At 47.7% G+C, this 27,578-nt stretch overlaps 1 protein-coding gene across 1 annotated transcript; it reads left to right on the plus strand.

Annotated features, from left to right (window-relative positions):
- SPINT2 (serine peptidase inhibitor, Kunitz type 2) lies at positions 1-27,578 on the plus strand. Its single transcript, XM_018062326.1, has 7 exons — positions 1-511; positions 19,808-19,978; positions 23,266-23,319; positions 24,538-24,591; positions 25,128-25,289; positions 25,623-25,661; positions 26,939-27,578. The coding sequence occupies exons 1-7, from the start codon at positions 406-408 to the stop codon at positions 27,103-27,105; spliced, it is 753 nt and encodes a 250-aa protein (XP_017917815.1). The 5' UTR covers positions 1-405; the 3' UTR covers positions 27,106-27,578.

Below are 27,578 nucleotides of genomic sequence, written 5' to 3' on the forward strand. Positions count from 1 at the left end.
GTCCCGCCTTACCAGGTGCGCCCCGCCCCCTACCTGGCCTTCCACCTTCAACAGCTGCTTCGAGGCGGCCGCCATTACCTCTGGCGCCCACCGAGGGTCTGGGGGTGTGGTGGGGTTCTGAAGGGTAGAGGGAGTCTGGGGCGACTGAAGAGCAGAGAAAATCATCGTGGGCACAGGAGGCAAAGTATCCGCACACCGAAGGACCGAGAAAAGGGCTTCCTGGAGATTTCCTGTGTGGCGAGGGCAGAGGCGCGCCCCGCAGTCCCCTACGAGCGCCCGCACCCGAACGCAAGGCGCTCCAGTGCGCGTGCGCGTGCGTGGAGAGGGTCTTCCCGCACCTGCTCGCGAGACCCCAACGACCAGAGACTCGAGGCCTCTCTCCTGGGCTGCCGGGCGGAGTCCGTCATGGCGCAGCTTTCTGAGCCGAGGCGGTGCGGGGTGCTCCTCGCCCTGCTGGCATCGCTGCTCCTCTCCGGGGCTGAGGCGGCCGACGAAGAACGTGGCGTCCACGGTGAGGGCCCGGGCGGGTGTCCTGGGGGTTGTGGAGGGTCGAGAGGCCGAAGGCGGGGCGGTAGGGGCAGGGTGGAGGGGCTAAGTTGGGGAACGAGGAGGGCCGGAGCGAGGTCTGAGTAGGGAGAATTCGCGAGGGAGGAAGTTTGGGGGCGATTGGGTGAAGCATAGGGGGGTGTAGTGGAGCCAGCCCTGCTGGATTGAACCTTGAGAAAGAGATTCGGGAGCCCCCGGGAGCGAGGGCGGGTGGCAGAGCCGGGCTGGGAAAAGTTTCCTGTAGAGGAGGGAGGAGACTGGCTTAGGGCTGTTCACCAAGAAGGAGTGGCAGAGGCCTTTCCTGTGGCAGGAAGGAGGTGAGGGACCGAACCGAAGACCAGCCTCTTCCTGCCAGCGAAGAAAAAGCCCAAGAAAGCCCGCGGTGGGCGGCCAGCCCCAGAGGACAGGGCTTGGGTTAGGGGACCTGACCTGTTGGCCTGAAGCCTGCACCCTATGTTTTTGGGTATTGGACCACAGCCTCCTAAGAAATCTTTCTGGGTTCAGTTGCATTAGAGCGCCTCCCAGAACAGAGGTGCTTCTCAGTGATATTCAAAGGAAAAGAAAAGCAAATATGTTGGGAGGGAAGACTTGCACGGGGTGCAAGGGGCGGGGATAGAGCGCCTCTTGGCTTAAGAATATTGGCATTGAGAAGCTGGGCTTGAATTTGTCCTTAGAGGTTGGTGGAGGGTAAGACCCAATTTAAACCTCTAAACTCTTCGGAAGTTCGGCCTGAAAGATCTTTTTGAACAAGTATTGGTTTAACCTTACTTCTGCAGACAAGTACAAGCAGATTTTGAAAATACTCCTCCTGAAAGAAGAATTCGTTGATTCAGCAAAACTTCTTGAGCCCCTGCTATGTGTCAGAGGGCAGTGCTGAAAGCTGTGATACCATTTGTGACTCAGGCAAGCCATGTCCTTGCACTTAGAGAGCTGATACTCTAGTGGGACAGACAGAGACAGGGAGTAAACATTTAAATAAAGAGTACTTACCGCAGTATTAAATTACTAAGACGTAATTGAACAGGAAGAAGCAGACAAACAGGGATGATGGGGGCACTTTAGCTCATGTTCTCAGGGGAGGTCGCCCTGAGGACAGGGACAGCTGAGCTCTAATGTGAAGAAGGAACAAGTGGCAGTGACACAGAGGCCTCAGGGATGATTGTCCAGTTGGAAGCAATGGAGTACAGGGGCCTTGAGGCTGGAATGAGCTTGGTGGTATTTGAGGAAAAGACTGCCAGCGCGACTGGAGTGTGGAGGGGGAGGTGGGAGATTGGAAGAGGAGGCCAAGTGGGGAAAGCAGACAGGAACCAGGTTACTTTACAGGCCAGGATTTTGGATAGAAAGAGAAAGCACTGGTGTTTGTACACCAAGTCATCTCCTGCGGTGACTTCTGAAGACTGTTATTTTCCCTGTGCCCAAGGCAGAGAGGAAAAAGTGAGTTGAGGGCCTGTGGGGAGAGACTCAGCTCCAGGGAATTAGAAATGCAGGCGTTGATCATTCTTGTGATCTGAACTAGAATTTGTCAGCCCTTCTGGACATTTTTTAGATATACTTCTCAATACGTGGAATTCTCCAGGCAAGGATACTGGAGTGGGTAGCCATTCCCTTCTCCAGGGGATCTTCCCAACCCAGGGATCAAACCAGGGGCTATTGCATTGTAGGCTAGATTCTTTACCGGCTGAGTTATCCAGGAAACCCATACCTTCCAGTTAGCTGGCCTGGGATTTTTGTCAAAACAGAGTTTGGGGCTAACATCTACTGCTTACTTTGAGCACTTAGGCATTGTTTAATTCTTGAAACAACTTAGTGTGGTGGTGAAGATACAAATCTTGCCTAAGGCCACACATTAGTAATTGACAAAGCTGGGTCTGGCTACAGAGACCTTTTCTGCTTGTTCCCAGTGGTTTTCCCAGCTGCTGTAGCTGGCTGGACCTCCTGACCTTTCAGAAGTATTCCTATCTGGCTGGGTAAACTAATGCCCTTGCTTATCTGAAGTTCTGTTTGTATGAGAGCTGAATCAACGGCTTATTTGGAGACAAGAAGTAGTTTTTATTCCTCTGCCCACCTTCTGATTGCTTTGATTTTTCTCAGGAAGCAAAGTCGTCCACTAAGAGTGAGGTGTTTCTCCAGCCACACACAACTGTGCAGGTACCTCCAGATGAATATAATGGAGGGAGGGGGAATGTGTAAGGGGGTGATCATAATGGTTGGTCAAAGAACAATCTGTGTGAAGATATGAGGGGCTGAGGGGTAGTGGAAAGGTGGTAGGACCAGTGAGTTATTGGACCTGAGGTTTCAAAAAGAATGGACTAGGAAGATAAACTACACTCAGCAGTGAGGGAGACCCATGAAGCTGAGGTTCTGAAAGGTCTAGGGGAGCGGCTGTGGGGAGGACAAGATCACTAGAGGAGAGGAAGTCTAGGAACCAAGAGGCCAGGATGGTTGGAGGAGCACCTATCTGGATACAGAAATCACTGAGAATGGTGATAAGAGCCACAGTGGGAATGACAGGGAGCTAAAATCAACGGAGAAACAAGGGGGGTTGAACTGGGTCAGCAAATGACACACAGGGTGGGGTGTGATTTACTCTAAGGACGAGATTCATAACTGGGGTGTTGAGGGTGGAGGGAGAATGGTGTAGAAGCAGTGCCCACTTGCAAGGGCACAAGAGAAGCTATCTCTTCAGGGGCAAGCTGGGTTCAGTTAGGGTAAGACTGTTCAGAGAAGAGATTGAGGGAATGAGAGGTTTTGCTGAAGACAGGCTGTGAGTATCAGAGACTCCGGGAGTTGAGGGAAGGGAGATGGCAACAAAACAGGATGCATGGGGATGAAGGGTAACTCGGGAGTCTGGAGCTGGTGTGGTGATAAGCAAGTGGTAGGAGAGTCACGTGGTGTCGAGACGGACAGTGTTGGTGAGGCACTGGGTGCAGAGGGCAGATAGGAAGGGGTGTGGAATGTAGTGGGCATTTGGAGGCACACCTCTGCAGATGGAGGTGGGGGACAGTTGATACATCTCCAGGTGTTCGTAGCATCCAGGGACAGAGCCAGTCTGCCGTGGAAACACACAGATTATAAACTGGCTGCCGAGACTTCCCTGGTGGTCTAGTGGCTAAGACCCCGCACTTCCCATGCAGGGTCTGGGGTTCAGTTCCCAGTCGGGAAACTAAGATCCCACATTCCATGTGGCACAGCCAAAATATTTTAAAGTAAAAAGTAAATAAAACTATTTTAAAAAACCCCACCAAACTGGCTGTTCCCAGGAGGCCTCAGACAGGCTTTATGTGACTTGTTTCTAGAATTGAGAATTTTTTAATGAAATATTTTGATTTGGGGTTGTGCCTAAAAAATATGAAGATCTGGCGCAGTGTTCCCACATAGCACCCTGGGGTAGTGCCAAGTACTTCTGGAAAGGACACAGACTGCTCTCTGTGTTTATTCCCCTGGCCTGCCCTCTGTATCTTCTGAGCATTTGAGTTGTGACCTCCGCATTAAGAATATGCCCCATTTAGTAAACAAAGGTAGATAAACATAATAGTTTATAAATTGTACAGTTCAGTGTGTGTATGTGTGTTGTTATTCTCAGGGAACACCCCTTAACAGGTGGCCACAAACGTGCATGATTTTTATCTCTTCTTGCGTGGTAAGTCCTGGTATTTGGAGTACCTGCAGATATGTCATTTTGATCAATACAAATAGTATATTCCTTTTCAGAATAGAACCTCAAAAATTCCTTTTGGGAGTGGTCAGTTAAATGTAGTTCCTACTGCCAGTAACTTATACATGAGAACTTGTGTTAATGGTTCCTTGGCTCATAGCCCTTTGTTGATTGTTCTTGGGAATTTCCACTGGAAACAAGTGTGGCAGCACTCATGTGAAAGCCTCCAGCGCACTTTGAAGTGATCTTCTGTGTATTTTATTTTATTTATTTATGTTCGGTTGCATTGGGTCTTTGCTGTTGGGCCCCAGCTTTCTCTAGTTGTGGCAGTTGGGGGCTTCTCATTGCCATGGTTTCTCTTGTTGCAGAGCACGGGCTCTAGAGCCTGGGGACTTTGTTGCTCCATGGCATATGGGATCTTCCTGGACCAGGGATCGAACCCATGTCCTCTGCATTGGCAGGTGGATTCTTAACCACTGGACCACCAGGAGAGTCTGTGATCTTCCGTTTGCATCAATTTCTTGAATTAATTAGTTTCTCCAGAACTTTGACTGAAAGAGTGAACTTTCCAGTAAATCTCCGATAAGCATATTAATCACCACTCATTTCTCTTCTCCTCACCCCCATGAATAGTTGTAAACTGGGTAGTCAAAAAGAGGATGAGAGATAAGAATGAAATTGCAGCTGGTGTTGGTGATCAGCTGAGAGGTCTCCAAAGTGGCATCTTACACAATTTTCATCCTTCATAGAAGCACTCGTTCTATTTTCAGGAAAGACAGGTTGGTTCCAGGACAGTTTGAAATATTTATTAACTGATTTATTCAACACAAACACCCACCAAGTACCAGGCACAGTTTTAGGCCCTGGAAACAAAGCACTGAATGAAACAGATGGCAACCCCCCCACCCCCAATCCATGACAGTTACATTGTAATGAGAGGAAGACAATACAATAAATAAACAATGAATAGATACTTGGTAATGAGTACTATAAAGAAAAATACGGTAGGGAGGAAAGATAACTTAGAAATTGGGGATTAACAGATGCACATTCAGTTCAATTCAGTTCAGTTTAGTCTCTCAGTCGTGTCCGACTCTTTGCGACCCCATGAATCGCAGCACACCAGGCCTCCCTGTCCATCACCATCTCCCGGAGTTCACTCAGACTCACGTCCATCGAGTCCGTGATGCCATCCAGCCATCTCATCCTCTGTCGTCCCCTTCTCCTCCTGCCCCCAATCCCTCCCAGTATCAGAGTCTTTTCTAATGAGTCAACTCTTGGCATGAGATGGCCAAAGTACTGGAGCTTCAGCTTTAGCATCATTCCTTCCAAAGAAATCCCAGGGTTGATCTCCTTTACTATGTATAAAATACACAACAAGGACCTACTGTGTAGCCCAGGGAACTGTTGGTACTGAAGATATTCAGTATTGTGTAATAACCTACAATGGACAAAAATCTGAAAAACTGAGTCACTTGGCTGTAAACCTGAAGCACTGTAAACAATGATTAAAAAGAGAAGAAAAGGAAGGTAAGGTTTGGTGTGTTTAGTGCTAAAAACATGGCCTTTGAGGCTGAAATGTTGACAATACTTAAAGAACATTGAAGGATTTGCCTTCAGGCCCACTGAGGGAAAGTGGACCCTTACCCTGGTCAGCATTTGAGAAGTCAGCCTGTAATAGAGAAAGCCAGCCTGTGACGTGTATACCTGTCTCCTGAGTCATTCGCAACACTCAGGCTTGTCTTCAGGTAGTTGGCCAGGCAGCCAAACCTCTGTTTACCATGTCCTGAGGCTGACAGGCTGAATAAGGGATGAGGTAGCCTGTGATTCATGTGAGGCAGGAGAGACCCTGAAGGGGTCACACTGAAATGACTTAATTAACCCCAGGAAGATTTCATGGCCCATTGGTCACTGACTAATAAGGAGTTCACAAATGACCGCAGAAGCATTAGTGTATGGATTGTGGACCTCCTTTTCTGATGCTGGTCACAAATGTCGTTTCACTTGTTTCTGACAAGATAATTTTGAAAACTAATGAAGGGGTGCTGAGGCCCAGGAACTTTGAAGTTAAAGTTACTTGGAAGTTTATTTGAAGCACACTTTTTTATTACTAGGAAGCTATTTTAGAAATGAGGCAAATGTTTGAGATCGATCTCACCAGTGGGGTCCTCGGTCCCTGGCTTCAGAAGCCTGTGATTCTTTGTGTTTATTCCAGGGTCAGTCATTTAGAATCTAGGACATGTTCGGGAAGTGGGGTAGAATAATAGATAGTATAATAGTTTTTGACCTTGCAAAGGGCTACATATATGTCTGTGGTGTTAGTGGGGTGATTAGAGAAAATGTCTAAAAAGTCTCCGGGGGTGAGAGGTGATAATAGGAAAAAAGGTCGGGAAACATTGTTCTAGGTAGATAGCCCATAAGCTATAATCATTTCTGAAAAATGGTCCCAGGTTTTAAAAAAGTTAAGAACCCCTGAGTGTGAATTAACAGTTCAAAGCCCATGAAAGACTTTGAAACTACTGTTTGAAATTATTCAGATTGACCACTGTAATTCTAGTTACAGATTTAGGTAAGGGTAGAATTTATAGTCCTGCTTGAGTAATGAATATGAGGTGACAGAGGGTAGGAGTGGTGGCTGGCATTGTGATGATGGTTTATGGAATGTAAACCTTTATATCTAAATATTTTATATCTAAAATGCCAAGATTTTATATCTAAAACAAGATTTTATGAGTTTTACAATGTAAGTTGGGTTTGTCATTGTAAATGTTCTCTCCTTGTAAATACCTAGCAGTTAAAATTATTTAAAATAACTTTAAAGTTTCTGAATTATTTATCCTAATAATGACAACTTCCAGGCACCCGAACCTAGAGGAAGGCATGGGTAGTAATAGCTTTCTGTCCTAGAAGCAGAAGTTCTCAAGTATGTAGAGCCTATCCAGCTAACCAAAACAGGTGGATTTATAGATCACCTTGAAATAAGACTGATTGTGAAATAAATGTCAACTTTGGGATTTGGCCCAGCAGAATTAAAACAGGGGTGAATATCTGCCTCCCCAGTATTTAGTACCTCTTCACTCACACGGAATGTGAGTCTCTCATTCCTTGGTGAAAAGATAACTTGAAGTCAAAATAGGTAACCAACGCATAAAGTGAAGTGAAGTCGCTCAGTCATGTCCGACTCTTTGCGACCCCATGGACACCAGGCTTCTCTGTCCATGGGATTTTCTAGGCAAGAGTACTGGAGTGCGTTGCCATTTCCTTCTCCAGGGAACTTCCCAACCCAGGGATCAAACCCAGGTCTCCCACATTGTAAACAGACGCTTTACCATCTGAGCCACCAGGGAAATCACGGATAGTGTTTATTTTCTCCTCTCCCACGTCTTAATCTCCCGATATTGTAGTGTTGCAGGACTTCACTGCAGGTGAAAATAAGGAATTTTACACCTTCAGGCAGGTATGCCAGGTGGTTGCACAGCAGAAAACCAAAGGGAAAGAGTGATGGTTGGATTGCTTTGATCAACTCACTGACTGGAGTTTGTACTTTGATTTTCTATATCCCCTCTATCCTGTCAGTCACCACCAGTCTGGGCTTCATAAAAATACACTACTTATTCAAAGCTTCGTGCCAAATGTTTTAAGCATTTATAATGGAGTAAAAAATGCCTTTAATTTTTACAACACTCTTAATGATTGGTCCCAGTGTCAAAAAAGTCCCTTCCATTTGAGTCGTTTTTAAGAGATGCATCCGCAAGCCCACAGAATTTATCTCAGTGGGACATATGGGGGGAAAGCCAACTGAATCTCTGCTTTATTACTCAGCAGTGAATTCAGGTTACATTGAGCAAATGCCCTTTCCCAGACAAGCCGTTGCAAGATAGCCTCTAATACATGGTGCATTCCACAGCAGTAAGCAAAAGTCTAGGTCTCACAAGATGGGACTTACTGCTAACAAACTTGTCAAAAAACATTTTTATATTAACTAGATTTAGAATGGATATTAATCACACAGAGAGGCCTTCAACCAGGGCTGAGTTATGTTTATAATGTCCTCAAGTTGGTTCTTCAGCTAACATTCTCAGCTTTCGCTTTAATCTTGAAGGGATTTTAAAGAGAACACTCTCCTGTCTACTGCAGAAAATATTTTTGATACAAGATGTGTGGGTTTTTCCACATCAGGCAATTCTCAGCAGACTCAGAATGGGTGTCTGGCAATTTAACTCAGTTCTGAAGCTGCTGGATGTGAGCACAGATACTGCAGGTTAAGGACTCGGTCTCACAAGACTACCCTTCTCCCTTCAGATGCCAATCAAAGCCCAGGGTTGTCATCTGTCAGTTTCACCAACTTGAAATGTTCCAGGGTTCCTATAACCCTCTCAGATAACTCAGAGAAACACATTTACCAGTTTATTATAAAGGATACAAATGAATAGCCAGGTGAAGACAGAGGTCTGGGAGGGTCCCCCAGTGTACAAGCTTCTGTCCTTATGGAGTTTGGAGTGAGCCACCCTTCTGGCATGTGGGTGTGTTCACCACCCGTTCAGCTGGGATATTTTATTGAAACTTCATCATGCAGGCATGATTGATTATTAACTCAGACTCCCTGGAGAATAGGGGGTGGGGCTGAAAGATACAATCCTTTAATCTAGGCTTGGTTTTTCTGGCACCCAGTCCCCATCCTTTTTGGGGGCAGGGTGTTGTGCCACACAACTTGTGGGATCTTAGTTCCCCAATCAGGTTGAACCCAGGCCCACTGCAGTGAAAGTGTGGAGCCCTCACCACTGGACTGCCAGGGAATTCCCCCAGCCTCTATCCTGAAGTTCCTGAAACTTTCTAGGGCACCCACCAGCCACTAGTCATCTCACTGGCATTCAGTAAGACCATTGTGCCACTCCAGAGATCGCTGGGGTTTTAGTTTTTGTGTCAGAAAACCGAATATTAGAGTAGAGCATGATATGGCACTCAAGAAATTCCAAGGGTTTTAGGAGCTCTCTATCAGGAACATGGGGTGGGGAGAGACCAAATACATATTTCTAATTATGTCACAGATATGATAGGTTTGTAATCAGAGCTTTGCCTTATCAAGCCTCCAAAGAGTCTGATTTAGAAGCCTCTGAAAAAAAATTTTTTTTTTAATTAGCCCGACCTAAATCAGAGAATACAGGGCTTGCTGAATTGAAGAATGCTGCGTTTATGCGTTTTCCAGCTTTATTGAGAGGTTTACACATTTTTGTCATTTGTATTATTGTTTCCTTATTGTGAATGAGGAAATACACGTACAGGGAGGTTAGGAAAGCTGCCCCCACCCCCACCCCTAACCCCAAACAGTGGGCAAATAAGAGGCAGCCAGGGGCTCCTACACACACTGGTCCCTCAGCAGGACAGCTTCCTGCGGGCCCTGTCCTCTAATCTGTCCCCTGCACTTTGGCCAAATGACTTTTCTTACTGTGTCACTTCCTGATACCAGAGCTTTTCCTCATTTCCTTTGTGCCCTGTGTGGCTTACAAGCCCTTTAAATTTAGGGTGTGATTGTAGTAGTTTACCTTGTGTGGTTTTCTTTTTTTCCTTCTGTCCAAGCCAGTCTTGTGGCTCTAACTTAATCGTAAACCCCTGGAGGTCAGGGGCTACCTTCCCAGTGGGTGCCTTCTGTGTAGCTACTCAGCTCAGTTTACCTTAGAGGGTTCCAACTTATGCCACTGTACTTCCCAGGGTGGCTGTTAAGAACACCGCTTTTCACTCTGAAAAGTGTCTTGATTGGAGGATAAATTGTATGATCACCCCATTTACATAGATGAGCTATTAACCAAACACTGTGTGCTAATTTGTGTTAATTTGCTTCAGTTGTGTCCAACTCAACGACCCTATGGACTGTACCCCTCCAAGCTCCTCTGTCCATGGGATTCTCCAGGCAAAAATACTGGAGTGGGTTGCCATTTCCTCCTCCAGGGGATCTTCTTAAATCTCCTGCATTGGCAGGTGGGTTCTTTACCACTAGTGTCACCTGGAAGCCCCATAACCAAACACTGGTGTGCCTAGTCACTCTATCGTGTCCGACTCTTTATGACCTCATGGACTTGTGTAGCCTGCCAGGCTCCTCTCTCCATAGCGATTCTCCAGGCAAGTCTACTGGGGGGGTTACCACGCCCTCCTCCTGGAGATCTTCCCAACCTAGGGATAGAACCCAGGTCTCCCGCATTGCAGATGTATTCTTTACCATCTGAGCCACCAGGGAAGCCCAAGAATACTGGAATGGGTAGCCTATCCCTTCTCCAGGGGATTTTCCCAACCCAGGGATTGAACCGAGGTCTACTGCATTGCAGATGGATTCTTTACCAGCTGAGCTACCAGGGAAGGGTCAGTCAGTCAGTTCAGTTGCTCAGTTGTGTCTGACTCTTTATGACCCCATGAATCGCAGCATGCCAGGCCTCCCTCTCCATCACCAACTCCAGGAATTCACTCAAACTCATGTCCATCAAGTCGGTGATGCCATCCAGGCATCTCATCCTCTGTTGTCCCCTTTTCCTCCTGCCCCCAATCCCTCCCAGCATTAGAGTCTTTTGCAATGAGTCAACTCTTCGTATGAGGTAGCCAAAGTACTGGAGTTTCAGCTTGAGCATCAGTCCTTCCAATGAACACCCAGGACTGATCTCCTTTAGAATGGACTGGTTGGATCTCCTTGCAGTCCAAGGGACTCTCAAGAGTCTTCTCCAACACCACAGTTCAAAAGCATCAATTCTTCGGCGCTCAGCTTTCTTCACGGTCCAACTTTCACATCCATACATGACCACTGGAAAAACCATAGCCTTGACTAGAAGGACCTTTGTTGGCAAAGTAATGTCTCTGCTTTTCAATATGCTGTCTAGGTTGGTCATAACCTTCCTTTCAAGGAGTTAGCGTCTTTTAATTTCGTGGCTTCAATCACCATCTGCAGTTAGTTGCTTACTATTCTCAAGATACTGGGGAATTTAATACATTCATTTCGTTACCATGAAAAATGTAACAATTTAAGCAAACAGAAGGGTTGACTGTAATCCAGTATCCAGATAAAACTCTGAAAGAAAATAAGTTGTGCATTCACAATACTGCTCAAATTATCCTAAAACATACCGATGAAAAAAAGAAACTGGAGAAGCTTCTGCCTCCTTTAGTCTCTTTTCCCTAAAGGTATATTCACACACATATCTAAATTAAAAGTTAAAAAAAATCATAATATTGCATGTAAACCATTCTTTTGCTTTTGTCTCCCTAGTTCTCTACAAGCATATGTGTAGTGTGTGTGGATGTCTCACAAGTTACTTCACCAGCCTGAACAGGGTGTTCATGAAAATTCAGTGGTGAATTTCCAGCTAATGTAGGTTTGTGGGTAGCAAGCCCTTCGTGAGTATGCTAATAGTTGTCCCTGTTGTTTGAAACTCGAATTAATGGATTCTTCCTAGTTTGCTTTTCGGTACTGAGGAGTGAAGTGTATTCTGTCCTCTTTTTTTTTTTTTTTGGTAATATTTTCACATGTCTGAGTATTATTGTAGCAAATCATTTCCTGTTGGCCATTATCCTTTGAATTCTATGTGGCTTTCATGAAATGAGTAGAGTTGGTTTTAGTGATGAAAGGGTGCGTTGTCATAAGAAATGTGAGCCCTCGGAGTCCATGTGATAGCTTCTGACCACACATAGGATTTGCTGAGTTCTGTGACGTGACGGGGGAGGAGTAAATGTGGAAAATCTGAGCACAGTGTTTTTATAAACACTCTCTAAAGAGCTGATTGGCAAACTCCAGCTCGTGGTGACTACATGCATACAGCCTGCACACTAAGTATGGCTTCTGCTCTTTTTTTGGTGGTGGGGGTGGCTGTGCCGGGTCTTCATTGCGGCACTTGGGCTTTCTCTAGTTGAAGAGCGCAGGTTCTAGGGTGCTCGGGCTTCAGTAGTTACCGCACCACAGGATCAAACCCATGTACCCTGCATTGGCAAGCAGATTCTTAACTACTGGATCAACAGGGAAGTCCTTAAATAGTTGAAAAAGATCACAAGAATATTTTACGGCATAAAAATTATATGAAATCAATTTTTATTGGAATGCCAGTCGTGGTCATTTATTTCCGTGCTGTAATGACAGAGTTGACTAGTTAGACTGTGTGACCCGTGAAGCTTGAGATAAAGGCAGTCCTTGGTTTGCATGGACACACATGCATGGTACCTGGTCACTGCACGTGTTACTCAGCTCATACACAGCAAAGCATGTAGTTGTGTTATCTCCTTGCTCCACAGAAAATGCGACAGTTTACAAAAATGATCGATCGATAGAGGAAATTGGGCCAAAATAGACCAAAGTGTAGCAAAGAAGACAAGTGATATCGCTGGATGTGAAATTCGGGTTGAGCATAAATGGAGTGATCAGAGGATGAGCCAGCTGTGGGAGTGGGCACTGCTGCCATTCGAGACCGGTGTGCAGCCAGAGGAGCTCACAGGCATGAAGAGAGTAGTTGGGACAAAAAAGGATGGTGTTCTGTGTGTGGAAGTCACGCTGGCCGAACCTTGGACAGAATGCCAGGCAACTCTCCGAGTGGTTTCATGGCATTGACAGAGCAAAGCATGAAAGGTTAGAAGCTGACCCAAACCCAGAGAGAGGTATGACACTTACTGTAAGGTGAACTGAAAAGAAACTGGCCTCGTTTCAGTACGTATATGACTAAAGACCTTTGCAAGTACAATTCACACTACTCTTGGTGAGTTTGCTTGCTTCTTTGCTTGCTCGGTTGTGTCCGACTCTTTGCAACCCCATGGACTGTCCAGGCCAGAATACTGGAGTGGGTAGCCTTTCCCTTCTCCAGGGGATCTTCCCAACTCTGGGATTGAACCCAGGTCTCCAGCATTGCAGGTGGATTTTTTACCAACTGAGCCACAAGGGAAGCCCTTATTTACAAAGTACTTATTTACAAAGAAAATTAACACTTCAATTCTCAAGTTTCTAATGTTTTAACTTACAGTGAACTAAATAAATATTCATTTTGTTATTTTTTATCCTATGCATTTGTAACCCACAGGTTTTTTTTTTTTATCTTAAAGGTCATGGAACAGTCATAATTTTTTCCATTGTTTTGCCTTATTTCACACTGTTCTGGCTGTATTTACTATCTGGCCCATCTTAAAAAAGTGTATTGACGTTTGCTGTAGAGAAAACAGATCGGGGGAAGAAAAGGACCATTTCATGAGTGGGTCCGAGCTTGTGAGATGATCCAGGGCTTTCTTTTTGTTGATCCAGGGTTTTCTTATTAGGAAACAGTGAGGCAGTAAGTTGGTGTTTTTCAGTGTATAACACCCACAGGAGTAAAAAGTGTGTCAAGGACTAGAGTCTCAGGAGAGTTGTTTTTGCTTGTTTTGTAAGTAAGCTGACTCTGAATGGGTATAAAAAACATGAATAAAAGAAAATGCTAAGTTCAAGGTGGTTGTTAATTTAGGGGAGAGAGAACAAGTGGGACTGAAGTGAGGGGGTGCACAAAGGGTTTCAGCTCTGTCATGTTTTGGTCCTTAAAATGTTAGAATTTCATAAAGCTGAGAAGTCGGTGTACCAGTGTTGTGACATTTTCTGTAATTTTCAAAATATTTGAAATATATTAAACTCTTCAGTAGGGACAGCTGTAATTGTGCATTTCTGAAGAATGATTGGATACCATCTTCTGAGGCCTGTAAAATTAGGTTGGGTTAGTAGTGCCTGGGAGCTTAAAATGTCTGTGATGTCCTTGTTAGAAGGTAGCAGGTCATTCTAGCAGGTAGAGTGAAGTAGAGCACGTCTAAGCCATTGGCTCCTTATTTTGGTTAAAGCTCAAGTGACTTCAGAACCAGAAAAACCTGTTTTCTATGACAAAGACCTGTCTGTTTGGCAATTTTGTAACAGCTAATGTTCAAAATGCCTGCCAGGGTTTTGTAATTTAGATTCCTATTGCAGATAATGTGTGACTTTAACCATTTTTGATGCGTTTCCAAGACAGTGTTACTCTTTCCCATTTTTTCGTATTCTGAAGCAAACGGTATCCAAATTTGGCGCCCCTCAGCTTTTCCCCGTTTTTTTTCTTCTTCTTTTTTACCCTCTTTTTTTCCCTCCGTTTTGAAAACTTAACGGAACGTATTTAATTTTGCACTAACATTGTTGAGCATAGAAATAGGACTTGAAACAACGTTTTTCATGATTGTTTCCCAAAACTATTCTGAGACCAAAATGTCATCTCTTAACAATAACAGTTATTAAGGAATAACTTCCTGAAAATTGTCCGGCCAAGTCCTCTCAGCCCGGGGCAGTTCTTTGGTATGGTGCTATCAGTGACCCTGTCATTGGGACCATGAAAAGACCTAGCAGAAGGCCTGGCCTCCAGTTGTGATGAAGCCTTGAGGAATGTTTTGGCTTTTAGGCAACTTCAGTTTCCTGTTTTTCCCACTGCCTGTCACTGCAGTTGCTTTTTCTTTCTTTCCATCGAAGGGGTCGTTAAGTTTGTGCCTGAGCTGTCTGATCAGATCAGTTTGCTTTCAGATCCAGCTCTGCTGCTTGCTTAGGTTAACCTGCCCAGAGTGTTCTCATTTGTAAAGGGAGGTGGGTGTTACCGCATGAGTCAGTTTTTATCATGACTATTAGAAATAGCGCACATAACGTGCCCGGCATCTAGCTTAGTGAAGGCAGTGAAATGGAGTGTCAAGCAATAATCCATGCTCTGCATTTTGATTTTAAGCTGAGTCTACCAAAGATAGTATTCTGACTTTTTGGAAGCTTTTTCTAAGGAAGCTGATAAGTCATGGAAGTCATCTTATATACTAAAGTATTTCTGGCTCTTTGTACAACAGAAGAGAGAATGCATCGATGTGATTTGGAGTGAGGTGAAGAATATGTGACCTGTGTTTCCTAAAGGAACATTCTCTCCTTTGAAACAAAACCAAACAAACAAAAAAAAACCTCCTTCTTCATAAGATCATTTCCTTAAGCCTACAGAGTAAAAATGTGTATCGTAGAAGCCGGAAAGCAATTTAGTTAGGAAAGGCATGCAGCAAAATGGACTCTTCTCCATTGCATTTGACAGGGAGCCTCCTTCCTCACAGAAGGTACTCTGTCTTGACACAGTAGCTGTGTGGTTAAATTTCATCTTGGTAGAACCTAGCTTTGGCCAACTAATCTGCTACTTAGAGCTCTTTTACTCTGTTCAAATTTATTTTGAAAAGAGATTAGCTTCTTTCTGTTTTTATTACAGGAATTTCCAAGTGTACACGAAGTAGTAGAAGCAGGTTTATGAGCTCCCATAGACCATCACTCACCTTCAACAATTGTCAACATTATGTCTTTCCATATATACTATGTCTTTAGTGCAGCAGGTGGGTGTGTTAGTCGTTCAGTCGTGCCTGACTCTTTGTGACCCCATGGACTGCAGCCCACCAGGCTTGTCTATCCCTGGGGTTTTCCAGGCAAGAATACTGGAGTGGGTAGCCATTTCCTTCTCCAGGAGATCTTCCGGACCCAGGGATCAGACCCAGGTCTCCTGCACTGCAGGCAAATACTCTATCCACTGAGCTTCTCTTAACCAGACGTTTCTAAATTCCCCGGGACAAAAATGAAGCCACCCTCATCCCCTCCTACTCCACCCAAGGAACCTGAAAATAAGGCTGCTTCCAAAACTTAAACCGTGAGATCAGTGTGTGATCATTGTCAGCAGATGTGAGCAGCTGAGACAGAATGGCCTCTCAGTCCCACAAAGTTCGTAAGGAAGGAACCATCTCATCTACAGAAAGAGCTTTCCGGTCAGGAAGGGGCATTGGTTCGTGGCGGCAGTTAGAAAAGTAAGTGTTCAGACGCAGACCTTGACCACGCTCTCTTGACCAATGCGCATCCTGAGCCGTCTCCTGAGAGCCTCTAGTCCGCCTGGTAGATCCCAGCAGAGTGGATCTTCATAGGAATCCTCCAGAAAACTGCCTTACTCAGACGCCGGGTGACCTGCTTCATGTCAGCTGGCTTTCCGAGGTGGTATGTTGGCACACATCCACCCTGCTGGACAGTTATTTTCTCAGTTTCCTCAGTGTGCTTTGTTACCAAGATCAGCATCCCTGTGCCTCTTCAGCCCTGGGGCACTAAGAGTGCCTGTCTGAGCCTCCAAAGAAGAGGCCAGATTCCAGGCAGTGTTTATTTCACCAGGGTAGCTACTGTCCATCCCTGGATAAGCTTTCTCCCTCCTCCTCTTTATGCACCCTCAGGTTTCTGTACCTGCACAGAACATCTGACAGAAGTATCTGGCATCCTTGCTTATGAAAAGCCACCCAATTCCCACTCTTCATACTGTGGTCACCCTGCTGTGGCATCTGACGGTTCCCGGCAACCCTGCCTTGAGCTCCGTTCGGCCCCTCTCAGGTGTTTGTTTCAACTGAGACGTGATTCACAGTCCGCACAGTCAACCCATTTAAAGCATACAATTCCTTTTTCAGGTATTTTTGTTTAAAAGACCATACCTGAAGCTTTTGGAAGTTTTGCTTTTGTTTTAGATTTGAAGGGTTTGTTAACAAAAGAAACCTTTATTTGTCACACACAATAAACAATTTCAGTATTTAATAGAGGGTTATTTAACTTAATTTTACTACACAGTCTTTAAAAGAAAAGAGAAATAGAAACAATGGGGAAGAGTAACCGTGTGTATGAACATCACCAAATTGGGCCCACCAGCATCAGACCTCAGCAGCGCTGGGAGGTCGCTTGTTAACAGCCGCCTGGAGATAGTGCATCCGCTTTGTTGATGAGGCTGCAAATTGCAGTTTTGGGGGGCTCCCATTTGTAATCCCAGGCTGCAAACTGATATCCTGGTCAGTTTGCCTGCAAAACTTGTAGCTCTGGTTTTAAGTTTTACAATGCTTTTTGTTTCACCTGGTGAGTCACAGGATTTTCTGGACCCCAGGGGCTGGCCGAGACCTGCTCCCTCTCTCATCTAAAGTGCCTCTTGACTTGCTGATAACAGTTGGTGTTTTTGCAAGCAGGCGGGTAGTACAGGCAGGGTCAGAAGACAATCAGAGGCCTGCTGTCCTGCTTCTGAAGCCTGAACAAGACTGCTTCCATTTTCATTTCCCTAACAGCTGCTTGGGAAGCAAGGACACCAAGCAGTCAGTGGTCTTCAAGGCTCTCAGCTTGGCAGGGCATTGGACAGGCAGCTGCCACACCTCGGCAGCAGTTGGGTGCCTCTGCCCTAATGTTTTCAGTTTGGGGTCATAGGGGCTCCTGTCTGGGTCCTCTCCAGCTTGTCATGTTGATAGCAGTGCTGCTTCTGGCCTTTGACAGCCTGGTGGGTTGGGCAGAAACATACACCAGAGAACTCTTCTGCTGTGTCTTCCCTGGGCCTTGTTGATGGTGTTTGTTTTGTGACTTTCGGCACATTGTCAAAAATGCCTGTTCGGGGTGCACACCCAGCTGGTTCTGGTTGATGCAGTTATATGGACAAAAGGGGTCTGAGCCTCTTTAAAACAACAACAAACAAAACTGATTTGTTATTTATATACCATAAAATCAGTTATTATAGGCATATAGCCCAATGGTACATTTACAGAGTTGTACAACCATCCCTGCAATCCAATTTTAGAACATTTCCATCATCCCCATTTGCAGTCATTGTCCAACACCCCACCCCCACCCCCACCCCCCAGCACCAGGCAAACACTAATCTTACTTCCTGTCTCTCTTGGTTTGCCTTTTCTGGACATATTGTATGATTCCATTCACATGAAGTGTCCAGATAAGGTACTTTTTAGCTGATGATTTTGGTGATGGTTGCTTGCACATTAACAGAGATTTTTTTTACTTCAGAGTATGCTTTTTCTGCTCTGCTAGTTACCTGTGATTTATTGGAGTTCCTTGGGGATGTTTGTTTGTTTGGCATAGTACCAGCCTTTTTTGCCCGTAGATAGATGTCTTGTGGAACGTTTGGTTTCCTGCCCGCATTTTGGGAGATGCAGCAGAAGCACAGATACTGCTGTCTCTGCTTTGAAAGGCTTCCCCTCAGTGAGATAAACCTAGCAAGGCTGAGAACAACTGGGGAGGAGTCATTGGCAACACATAACCCAAGTTTTGGGCCCTGGGATGGTTGTGTTTGAGATGTTTAGGAAGCGCCCTGTGCTGGGCCTTAGGCAGGTTGCAATTCCCTTATGCAAGAAGGCAGAGATGTAGGACTTCCCTGGTGGCTCAGATGGTAAAGCGTATGCCTATAATGTGGGAGACCTGGGTTTCATTCCTGGGTCGGAAATGGAGAAGGAAATGGCACCCCACTCCAGTACTCTTGCCTGGAAAATCCCGTGGACGGAGGAGCATGGTAGGCTACAGTGCATGGGGTTGCGAAGAGTCGGACACGACTTCAGTTCACTTCAGAGATGTAGGAGACCAGGGTGGAGGCAGAGGTGATGTAGGTTCGTGATCCCAGAAAGGGGTGACATGGGAGTGCAGAGCAGACACTGAACCACAGGGTCAGGTGACTTCCCTTTTCAGGTTGCTTTCAACCCTCCCAATTCCTCCAGAAGAAATGGTCATTCTAGTAAAGGTGTTGTCTCCAGCACTTGTTTATCTCTCCCTTTTCAAGAGAGAGAGCAGAGGGACTTCCCTGGTGGTCCAGTGGTTAAGAATCTACCTTTCAACGCTGGGGACATGGGTTCAATCCCTGCTGTAGGAGGATCCCATGTGCTATGGGGCAGCTAAGCCCACACACCATAACTACTGAGCCCGCGCTCTAGGGCCTGTGAGCCTGACATGAGACACCTAAGCCTTGCACCTAGAGAGTAACCCCTGCTTGCCACAACCAGAGAAAACCCGCCTGCAGCAACAAAGACCCAGCTCAGCCAGAAATTAATTAATATTTAAAAAGAGAGCGAGCAGATCTCTAGGCTTTCTGTAGACAAATGTATCTGGCTGGAATTTTATAACTTTGTTCTGTTTCCCTTGTACCAAAGCGGGGCCAGATTTGGAGGCACCTTGTAACTCCAGACCATCAAAATAGGAGCCATTATAAATGCTGGAAGAAAGGAGCGACCTGAGTTGCCTTTGAAGGGTTGGCGGTGGGGGGAACTAACGTTCGGGAGCTTCTTTCTGAGGCTCTAGTGGTAACTCGACTATGAAGTGGCCAGTCTTGGCAGAGAGTAGACAGGAGAAGTTAGGAAAGGTCCTTCTGGGTTGCTAAGAGCACCATGCTGTGCGCGTCCTTCCTGACCCCACATCGCCAGCTCTAGCCTTTGAGTGCTAAGCTCCCCTTGGCCCGGTGAGACAGGCACATATCCAGAAGGATCCTGCTGCAGTCTGGTGTTGTGCCTCTGAAGTCCAGCTTCTGTACTGGGTGGGTGTGTGTTTGATAATGGGGCAGGGGCAGTATCAGCACACAACTGACATTCAGTGCAGTTGGGTAGTCAGTATCTGTTGTTAGATGATGCCTTTTTTTCCTATACAAAGAAGGAATCCCTAAGCAGGTCTGATGGCGACACTTCAGAAACGGCTCACAGAGGAGCTGCTGGGACTTAAGGCTCTGGAAAGCTGTAGGCCTCTTCCTCCAGGGTTGTGCGTGTTCTCTCTTGCCTGAATTGCCCTGCTAAGCATGGTCTCTGGTTGTGTTTTAGATTTTTGCCACCTTCCCAAGAAAGTGGGAAGATGCCGGGCCTCTTTCCCTCGGTGGTGGTACAATGTTACTGACGGATCCTGCCAGCAGTTTGTGTATGGAGGCTGTGACAGGAATGACAATAATTACATGACCAAGGAGGAGTGTCTTGCGAAGTGTGCTGGTGTCACAGGTAAGACAGTGCTGTTGGGGAGGTTTTATCACCTGTTGCCGTTTCTCAGTCATTAAGCTGTGTCTGACTCTTTGAGACCCCATGGACTGCAGCACACCAGGCTCTTCTGTCCTCCGCTATCTCCTGGAGTTGGCTTAAATTCATGTCCACTGAGTTGGTGATGGCCATCTAACTGTCTCATCCTCTGCCTCCTCCTCTTTGCCTTCAGTCTTTCCCAACATCAGAATCTTTTCCAGTGAGTCGGCTCTTTGCATCAGGTGGCCGAAGTATTGGAGCGTCAACATCAGTCTTTCTAATGAATATTGAGAGTTGATTTCCTTTAGGATTGACTGGTTTGTTCTCCTTGTTGTTGAAGGGACTTTCACGAGTCTTCTTCAGCACCACAATTCGAAAGCATCAATTCTTTGGCATTCAGCCTTCTTTATGGACCAACTCTCACATCCATATGTGACTATTGGAAAAACCATGGCTTTGACCATATGGACCTTTGTCAACAAAGTGACGTCTCTACTTTTAAAAAATACATATTTATTAATTTGTCTGCATCAGGTGTTAGTTGCGGCACGTGGGATCTAGTTTCCTGACCAGGAATCAAACCCAGACGCCCTGCACTGGGAGCGCTGAGTCCTAGTCACTAACCACCAGGGAAGTCCCAGAGTTTGCTTTGTAACACGCTGTCTAGGTTTGTCGTAGCTTCCCTTCCAAGGAGCAGGCCTCTTTTAACTTCGTGTTATCTAGAGACGCCTTATTAACTGGGTCGTAGATGTCTTTTGCTCTTTGCTAGTTCTTCATGGCTGAAACTGGGAGATGTTTTTAAAAGCAGAAGAAACTGGCCCGGTGTGAAGGTCACGCACACACGGCGGTTTCACGACGGTTCCCTTCCCTCTCTTCTAGAGCCAGGGGAGGGGGGACACGACTGCTTCTCCCCCCCAGCTTCCTTCCTCCCACTAGTGGATGCACATTCCACGCCACGCCAGGTCTGCTCAGACAGGCAGCCCCCTTGTTCCCTGGGCCTTTGGGTTATTTTTACCTTTGGAACAAATGACTTGAGGAGCTCAGCCAGCCAGCCGAGTAATGAATCAAGTTAAAACTAGAACACACTTCTGGAATCCATCCTTGTCCCAGTCTTCAGTGAGGACTTCTGTGCAGTCACATTGACCCTGTGAGCCTCCCAGTTTAAATAAAAACCTAAGCCCCACCACAGCATGTGCCAGCTCTGAACGCAGCCTCGGGGGACTCCTTGAGACCTGATGGCAGTGAGATGTTGGCCCTCTGGGGCCTGATCCCTCCCAAGTGTTCCAGAGACCTGAGGATTTGGCCAGCCAAACTGTCTGTTAAAGATTTTCACTGGCTGCTTCTGTCATTGTCACGGGACTTCTTACATCCTTTCCTGACAGCTTGGCATCGCTGGTAGCACCTGGATTGTGATTCTGGGTCAGAAAGTGCTTGTGGCACCCTCAGCGCTCACAGCCCCGCCACCTGGGAGCCTGCGCCAGGCGTTTGTATCTCCTCCTGCACTGGCTGTACCCTCTGTTGGCTTTGAGCTCTGCATTCAGAAATCACATAAGTGAATAAGTTATGTGCCTAAAGAGAGGACAGCAGCAGTGGCCTTGGCTGTGGCCTGAGGTTTACAGCAGCGCCCAGGCGCACGAGCCCAGCTGAGACCCAGTGCCTAGAGGAGCGTTTTACTCATCTTTATGTGCCCAGCGAGTGCTTAGCGCTCAGCACGTGTTTGGAGAGCCAAGGGGGCTGGTACTATTTTTGGATTGTGAGTGAGCCCCTCACTTTTTAGGGGGTGACTGGCAACCTCACCAAATGGTGAGTAAGGAAAATACCATTTATTGTATGTAATTTTCTGTTATAAGCTGTGATCCAGTGTCAGGGAAGAAATTAAGAGGAAATGTTTTTTGCTACCTTTCCTGTCCTCTCCCTATCAAGAGTTCACAGTATGGGACTTCCCTGGTGATCCAGTGGTTAAGATTTCACCTTGCAGTACAGGGGGCATGAGTTCAATCCCTGGTTGGGAGGCTGAGATCCCATATGCCTCCTGGTCCAAAAAACCAAAGCGCATAAAACAGAAGCAATATTGTAACGCATTCAATAAAGACTTTGAAAATGGTCTACATTAAAAAAAAAATAGAGTTGACAGTAGCAAATGCACATGCCGTTCTGGTTACTCCTTGGTTTCTCAGTGGGGAGTTCAGTTTTAAGAACACAAGCAGTGAATAGCAGGCATAAGATGGAATGTCTCTGCTAAGGGCCATGGGGTGTAGTGTTTTGCTGACAGAAGGCAGACAGCTGTCTTCCTAAAGGTCAGAGTCTGGCCCCACCCTGGAGGTCCCAGAAAACCCATTTGCTGGCACCTGAGCATGGCTGCACGACACAGCTCCTGAGGCGTTCTCTCGTGAGTCTGCAAGGAGAACTGGAACTGCCAGGGCGACGACTGGGCAACAAGTCACTCACGGAGGCCTTGCCAGCAGATTCCCTCCCAGGCAGGCGAGCTCTGTGGGGAGCCAAATGAGAATGAGAATGACAGTTCATTAACAACCGATTAATTAATTATAATGAGAACCAAAGCCGCTGAAGGGACCTGACTCTCCCATTTAGTCTACGCTTTATTCTGCGTAGACAGAGCTCAGCCAGATTCCCAAAAGATTGCTTGATGAGGGGTGGGGCGGAGCCAGGAGAGCTGGTTTGTATGCGAGTGTGCAGTGGCATCAGGTTAGACCAGCCCCACGCCTCTGCACACCAGAGGGCTCCTCCCTCCTGCACCCTGCCAGCCCTCCCTTTTTTGCACTTCCTTAAATGGCTAGCCTCTCCACCCACCCTCTTAGCTTTGTGTGTGTGTGTGAGAGAGAAAATATACATAGCATACAATTGACCATGTTAACAGCTGTAAGTGCATGGGTTGGTGGCAGGAAGTGCGTGCATTCCCAGTGCTGAGCATGCCCTTCAGTTTTTAATTCACTTCGTGAGTTAATACAGTTCAACAGGTTATTTGGCCATGGAAGCCATTCTGTCTTTTTATAATGTCACTTCACACGTCTTTGCTCTGATTTCCAGCTGGTTGATCTTAACGTTTAACCCACAAGGACAGTCTTGGTTCCTTATTTTCCAAGTTCTGGCAGGTTTGTGGTCCAGCATGCACTCTGAAGGGCCCACATAAAGGAGAAATGGGAGTCTGTGAGAGGCCCACAGGACCAGGCCTGCTCAGGGATGCAGTCTGTTTTGTTTCACCAGCGATCTTAGAGGTGCCCTTTCTCACTATGCTGTTTGTCCCCTTGCAGAGAATACCACTGATGAGCGGACCAGGGATAAAGCAGATTCCTCTGTCCCAAGTGGTAGGTTTTTAAAAAGACCCAAGATGGAATGAGGGCCATCCAGATGGGTAATGTGAAAGGACGTTTGTCATTTGGGAGTTGTACCAGGGCTTCCTCCTCCTGGTTCTGTTGACGCAGGATTGGCAGGCTGGGGCTGCCAGCTTCTGGCTCCTGGCCGCCTCCTCACGCTGGGGAGTTCGCATTGTCCTGCAGACAGGAAGGGCTGAGGGACTCCACAGCGCTCCCTCCTGGGGGCGGGGGTGTGCTACCGCTGCATGTGGCTCAGGCCTCAAGTCTTCACTGCCCATCCCCACTCCTTGCCGCTTCTCCTTTGCTCTCTGTCATCCTTGCCGGTCCATCTCCCTCCCTGTGCTGAATTCTCTGTCCTCTGCCACCCCGCCTCCCTTCCCACTGCAGTCCTTGATCTCTTTGTGTTAGCTTGCTTTGTAGTGCTGAGAACAGCTGCCCCATTCTTTGTTTATGCTTAAAGGACTCTGCCTCAGGAGCCTGGGGTGAGTGGCCCAGATGCACCAGCAAGGCCAGTCCCCAGGCAGTGGGTTCTGCCGGTCGAGTCCTGCTGTGGAGGGAGGGAGTCCGCCCTCACCCCCTTTGAGGATGGCCCCAGTCAGCCAGTGGCCATACACTGGTTGCAGTCTTGATTCTGGTCCTTTGACTCTGGCCTCAGCGCCCGCATGCGAGTAACCATTTATTAGTTTAGCAGTCAACCAGTTGGCAGAATGCTGAGAGTTAAGGTTAGAGGCGCTTTCCAGTTTCCATAGGCTAGGATTCCTGTGACTCCTGGCTACCGCTTTGCCTGGGTTCATTGTTTATTCTCGAACTGGCCTCTGCGAGGTCATCCAGAGCCATGGGGCACTGGATTCATAACTCTGGTGTCCTGTTTCAGAAGAAAATTTCCCCAAGAGAATAAGTGACCTCCTATACCTCTGGTCTTTCTCATCAGCCCAGAAATTGTGGCTGGGATTGGTTTCCATAGTAACCCCTGACCTGCCCAGCAGGCATCCCCGTCCAGCCATGGTGCTGGAGGCGCTGTAGAGCACATTAGGACTGAGAGGTGATGAGCAGAGCTGCCCACGCAGAGGGATTCCACTCCCTCCCTTCCAGGTGCCAGAGTGTCCACGCTCCCTCAGTGGGCCCCTTTCGACTCAGCCCCAGCTAGGTCACGTGTCCTGTGTCCATTCCGGCCTCCCTGACGTGGAGACATGGATGTTTGTGTTTCAGTTCCCAGAAGGCAGGATTCTGATGACCTCTCCGGTGATATTTTCAGCTATGAAGGTACAACTTTTTAAAAAACACGTTTTCTTACTTAGTTGGGAATTGAGACACACTTGAGGGTTTCTATTAAGGATATCGTGGAGCAGGGCTTCCCGACCTTTCCTGGGTATTAGGACTCGAGAGGATGCCCCGGGGCACAGGAAGCAGGGTGGGCCCACAGCATGCCCTTGGAGAAGTTTGCCCTGCCTGCCAGCAGCTGCGCTGTGGGGCAGGTAACTAGCTCTGCCCCCCGAGCCCTGAGATTGAAATGAGCGGCCTGGTTCAGACCTTTCAGAGCTCACACAGATTGAGTACCTACAACAGTCACTGACATAGGGTAACCTCCATAACCGTAGTCTGGTTATGCTGCTGTGTAAAGAGAGAGGCATCTGAAAATGTGGGCCAGACTGGCCATGCCTGCAATTAACCAGTTTCTTTTAGCAGAGAGAGGTTTTCCCCATGGGCCAGCAGCCATATGATTGCTTAGGAGCATTCCAGCTCCAGTCACCTCTCCTGGGCCCTGCTAATTTGTGCCCCTTGGGCTGTCTCGCTCCCAGAACACTGCGTTGCCAAGGCCGTCACTGGGCCTTGCCGCGCAGCCTTCCCACGCTGGTACTTTAATGCCGAGGAGAACTCTTGTGATAACTTCATCTACGGAGGATGCCGGGGCAATAAGAACAACTATCGCTCCAAGGAGGAGTGCATGCAGCAGTGCTTCGGTGAGTCTGCCTAGGGCCGCAGTCCAAGACACAGCCACGGGCGGGGGACCCTCCCAGGAGGACCCAGTCCCTCTCCTTGTCCTCTGGACTCTTATCCTCACCTCTTTCTGACTCCCTAGTAGGGAGGGGGTGGCTTTGGCCCCAGCTGTTGGGCAGATATGTCCTATGTCCCTACTGGGGTGGCAAGGCCTCAGAACCCTCTGAAGAACTGGAAGAAGTCGCTTAGCTAGAGCTCCCCTTGAAGGCCCAGGACCAAGGGGAGGCCTCTCGTGGCTGCCACTCTGAGCAAAGGAGGGCTGGGAGCTGACCTCAGGGTTGTGTGTTTTCTTCCAGGCAAGCAGTTGTATCCTGCCCTGCCCCTCGGCAGTAAAGGTAAATAGCCTCTTGCCCCTCTCCACCTGCCTGCCTTGACTGAACTCGGCTGTCTTTGTGGCCTCATGTTGTCTTAGACACGTCATCCTTCACTGTCCACATCTTTTGTTAAAAAGCCACGTTTCTGCACGAGAATGGCTGGGCGGCTTGGAACACGCTGTAGACGTGTGTCCCATGGTGCGGCTTGCATAAACGGGGGTTAGAAATGTGGTCGTCTCTTTCCCACAGCCCCGAGGGCGACCGAGGGACACTTCCTCCTGCTTAGGCATGCGGGACCTGCCGCACTCAGGCCTGAGATTAAGTGCAGGTTGGGGGAGCTTTGCCGCCCTGGTGTGTTCATCGCTGGCCCTGGGTGGCACTGAGGAGCGCGGAGCCCTCGCAGTGGGTGGGCCCCAGCCCCCAGCAGCACTGTTGTCCCCACCCAGGCTGGTCTGGCAAGGAGGCTGGGCCTTCTCTTGCTTTTGTCTCTGATTCTGAGCCCTAATCATGGATGATAGTGTTTGCACAAAAGACCTGCCATGCTGGTTTGGCCGCTTTCTACCTGTTTCCTATTCAGGCCTGGCCTGTGTGTCTTCCCCCCTTTAGAAAAGGGATGAAGCTGGAACCTGGTTGGCCAGGCATCGGGGTCTGGAGGGTGGGAGATGGGGAGGGAATTGACCTTGTCTGGTTCTGCAGCTACTTGGGGAGAGGTAGCTGGGCAACTGCTACCAGACCGCATTCCTTAAGGGGAGCCTCGCCTGAAGAAAAAGCCTCTTAATTGACCCGTGGGACTACAGTGGGGCAACCACTGCCAGATTTGTCTGGGCAATTAGGAGTGTGAGGGTCCCCTCCTGGCCCTGCTCCGAATAGACCCGTGCCCATCCCTTGTTCCACAGGCCACCACCCCAGCAACCTGCCGGGCCACATCTTTCTCTGGGCTGGTTGGGGGAGGGGCGTGTTTATACACCCACGCCAGAGATGGGTGCTTTTCCTGTACAGGTTGCCCCAGAGAGGTGGTAGGGAGATAGAGTTGAAGTGAGGATTTTTTTGTTGTTCAAAAAGAAGAAACACAAATAGCCACTCTGTGTGCACCTCGCATAGCACCTCCAATTTTTAGAAACCTATTTCTCAAGACTGTAGGGACTCTCTTGAGGACTCGACTTCCTGTCAGGCTTCCTGGGTTGGGGCGGGGGGACATGTGGCCCAAGGGCTGTTGGTCCTCCTCCTGAGCTCCCGAGGACACCGGTTGTGGCCCCCTGGTCCCCGCCCAAGTTCTGAGGCCTCTCTCTCATCCACAGTGGTGGTCCTGGTGGGGCTGTTCGTGATGGTCCTGATCCTCTTGCTGGGAGCCTCCGTGGTCTGCCTGATCAGGGTGGCGCGGAGGAACCAGGAGCGCACCCTCCGCACCGTCTGGAGCTCTGGGGATGACAAGGAGCAGCTGGTGAAGAACTCTTACGTCCTGTGAACCCCCGTTGCCAAGGGGCTGCCCCCCGACCCCCTGCTGATGAGAATCTGGGAAGGGAGGGGAGACAAGTGTCGACGCGTGTGTGCTTTTTCAAATAGAGCGATTGATTTGTACTTGCACGATCATTAGGGCTTTTGGTCTGTTTGTTCTTCCAGAAGGTGAGAGGGCTGCTCCCTGGCCGACCAGATGGGTTTGCTTTAGAAGTCCTCTCAGTGAAGCTCTGTGCACAGTGCAGGTGGTCTGGCCTCCATCCGAGTCGGTTCCTCTTCGATTTCTTTCTTTGCTCCAGGTGTAGTTTTCTTCGCTTATGTTGAATCCTGTTGCCTCCTTTCCCATCACAAAAGTGATGTTTTCAGAGTTTGTTTGTTGTTGTTGTTTTTTTAAGTAAGCAGAAACATGGCTTTTTTTTTTATTAGGATTCTGAAAGGAAGAAAGTAAAATGTACAAGTTTAATAAAAAGGGGCCTTCCCATT

Source organism: Capra hircus, chromosome 18, assembly GCF_001704415.2.
Source record: "Capra hircus breed San Clemente chromosome 18, ASM170441v1, whole genome shotgun sequence".
NCBI lineage: Eukaryota > Metazoa > Chordata > Mammalia > Artiodactyla > Bovidae > Capra > Capra hircus.

What these genes read in the sequence shown, in the direction of transcription:
- SPINT2 (XM_018062326.1), top strand. Translation starts at nt 406, where the DNA reads ATGGCGCAGCTTTCTGAGCCGAGGCGGTGCGGGGTGCTCCTCGCCCTG. An exon ending in GTGCATGCAGCAGTGCTTCG is followed by an intron (nt 25,290 to 25,622) that starts GTGAGTCTGCCT and finishes GTTTTCTTCCAG; the next exon opens with GCAAGCAGTTGTATCCTGCC. An exon ending in CCTGCCCCTCGGCAGTAAAG is followed by an intron (nt 25,662 to 26,938) that starts GTAAATAGCCTC and finishes TCTCATCCACAG; the next exon opens with TGGTGGTCCTGGTGGGGCTG.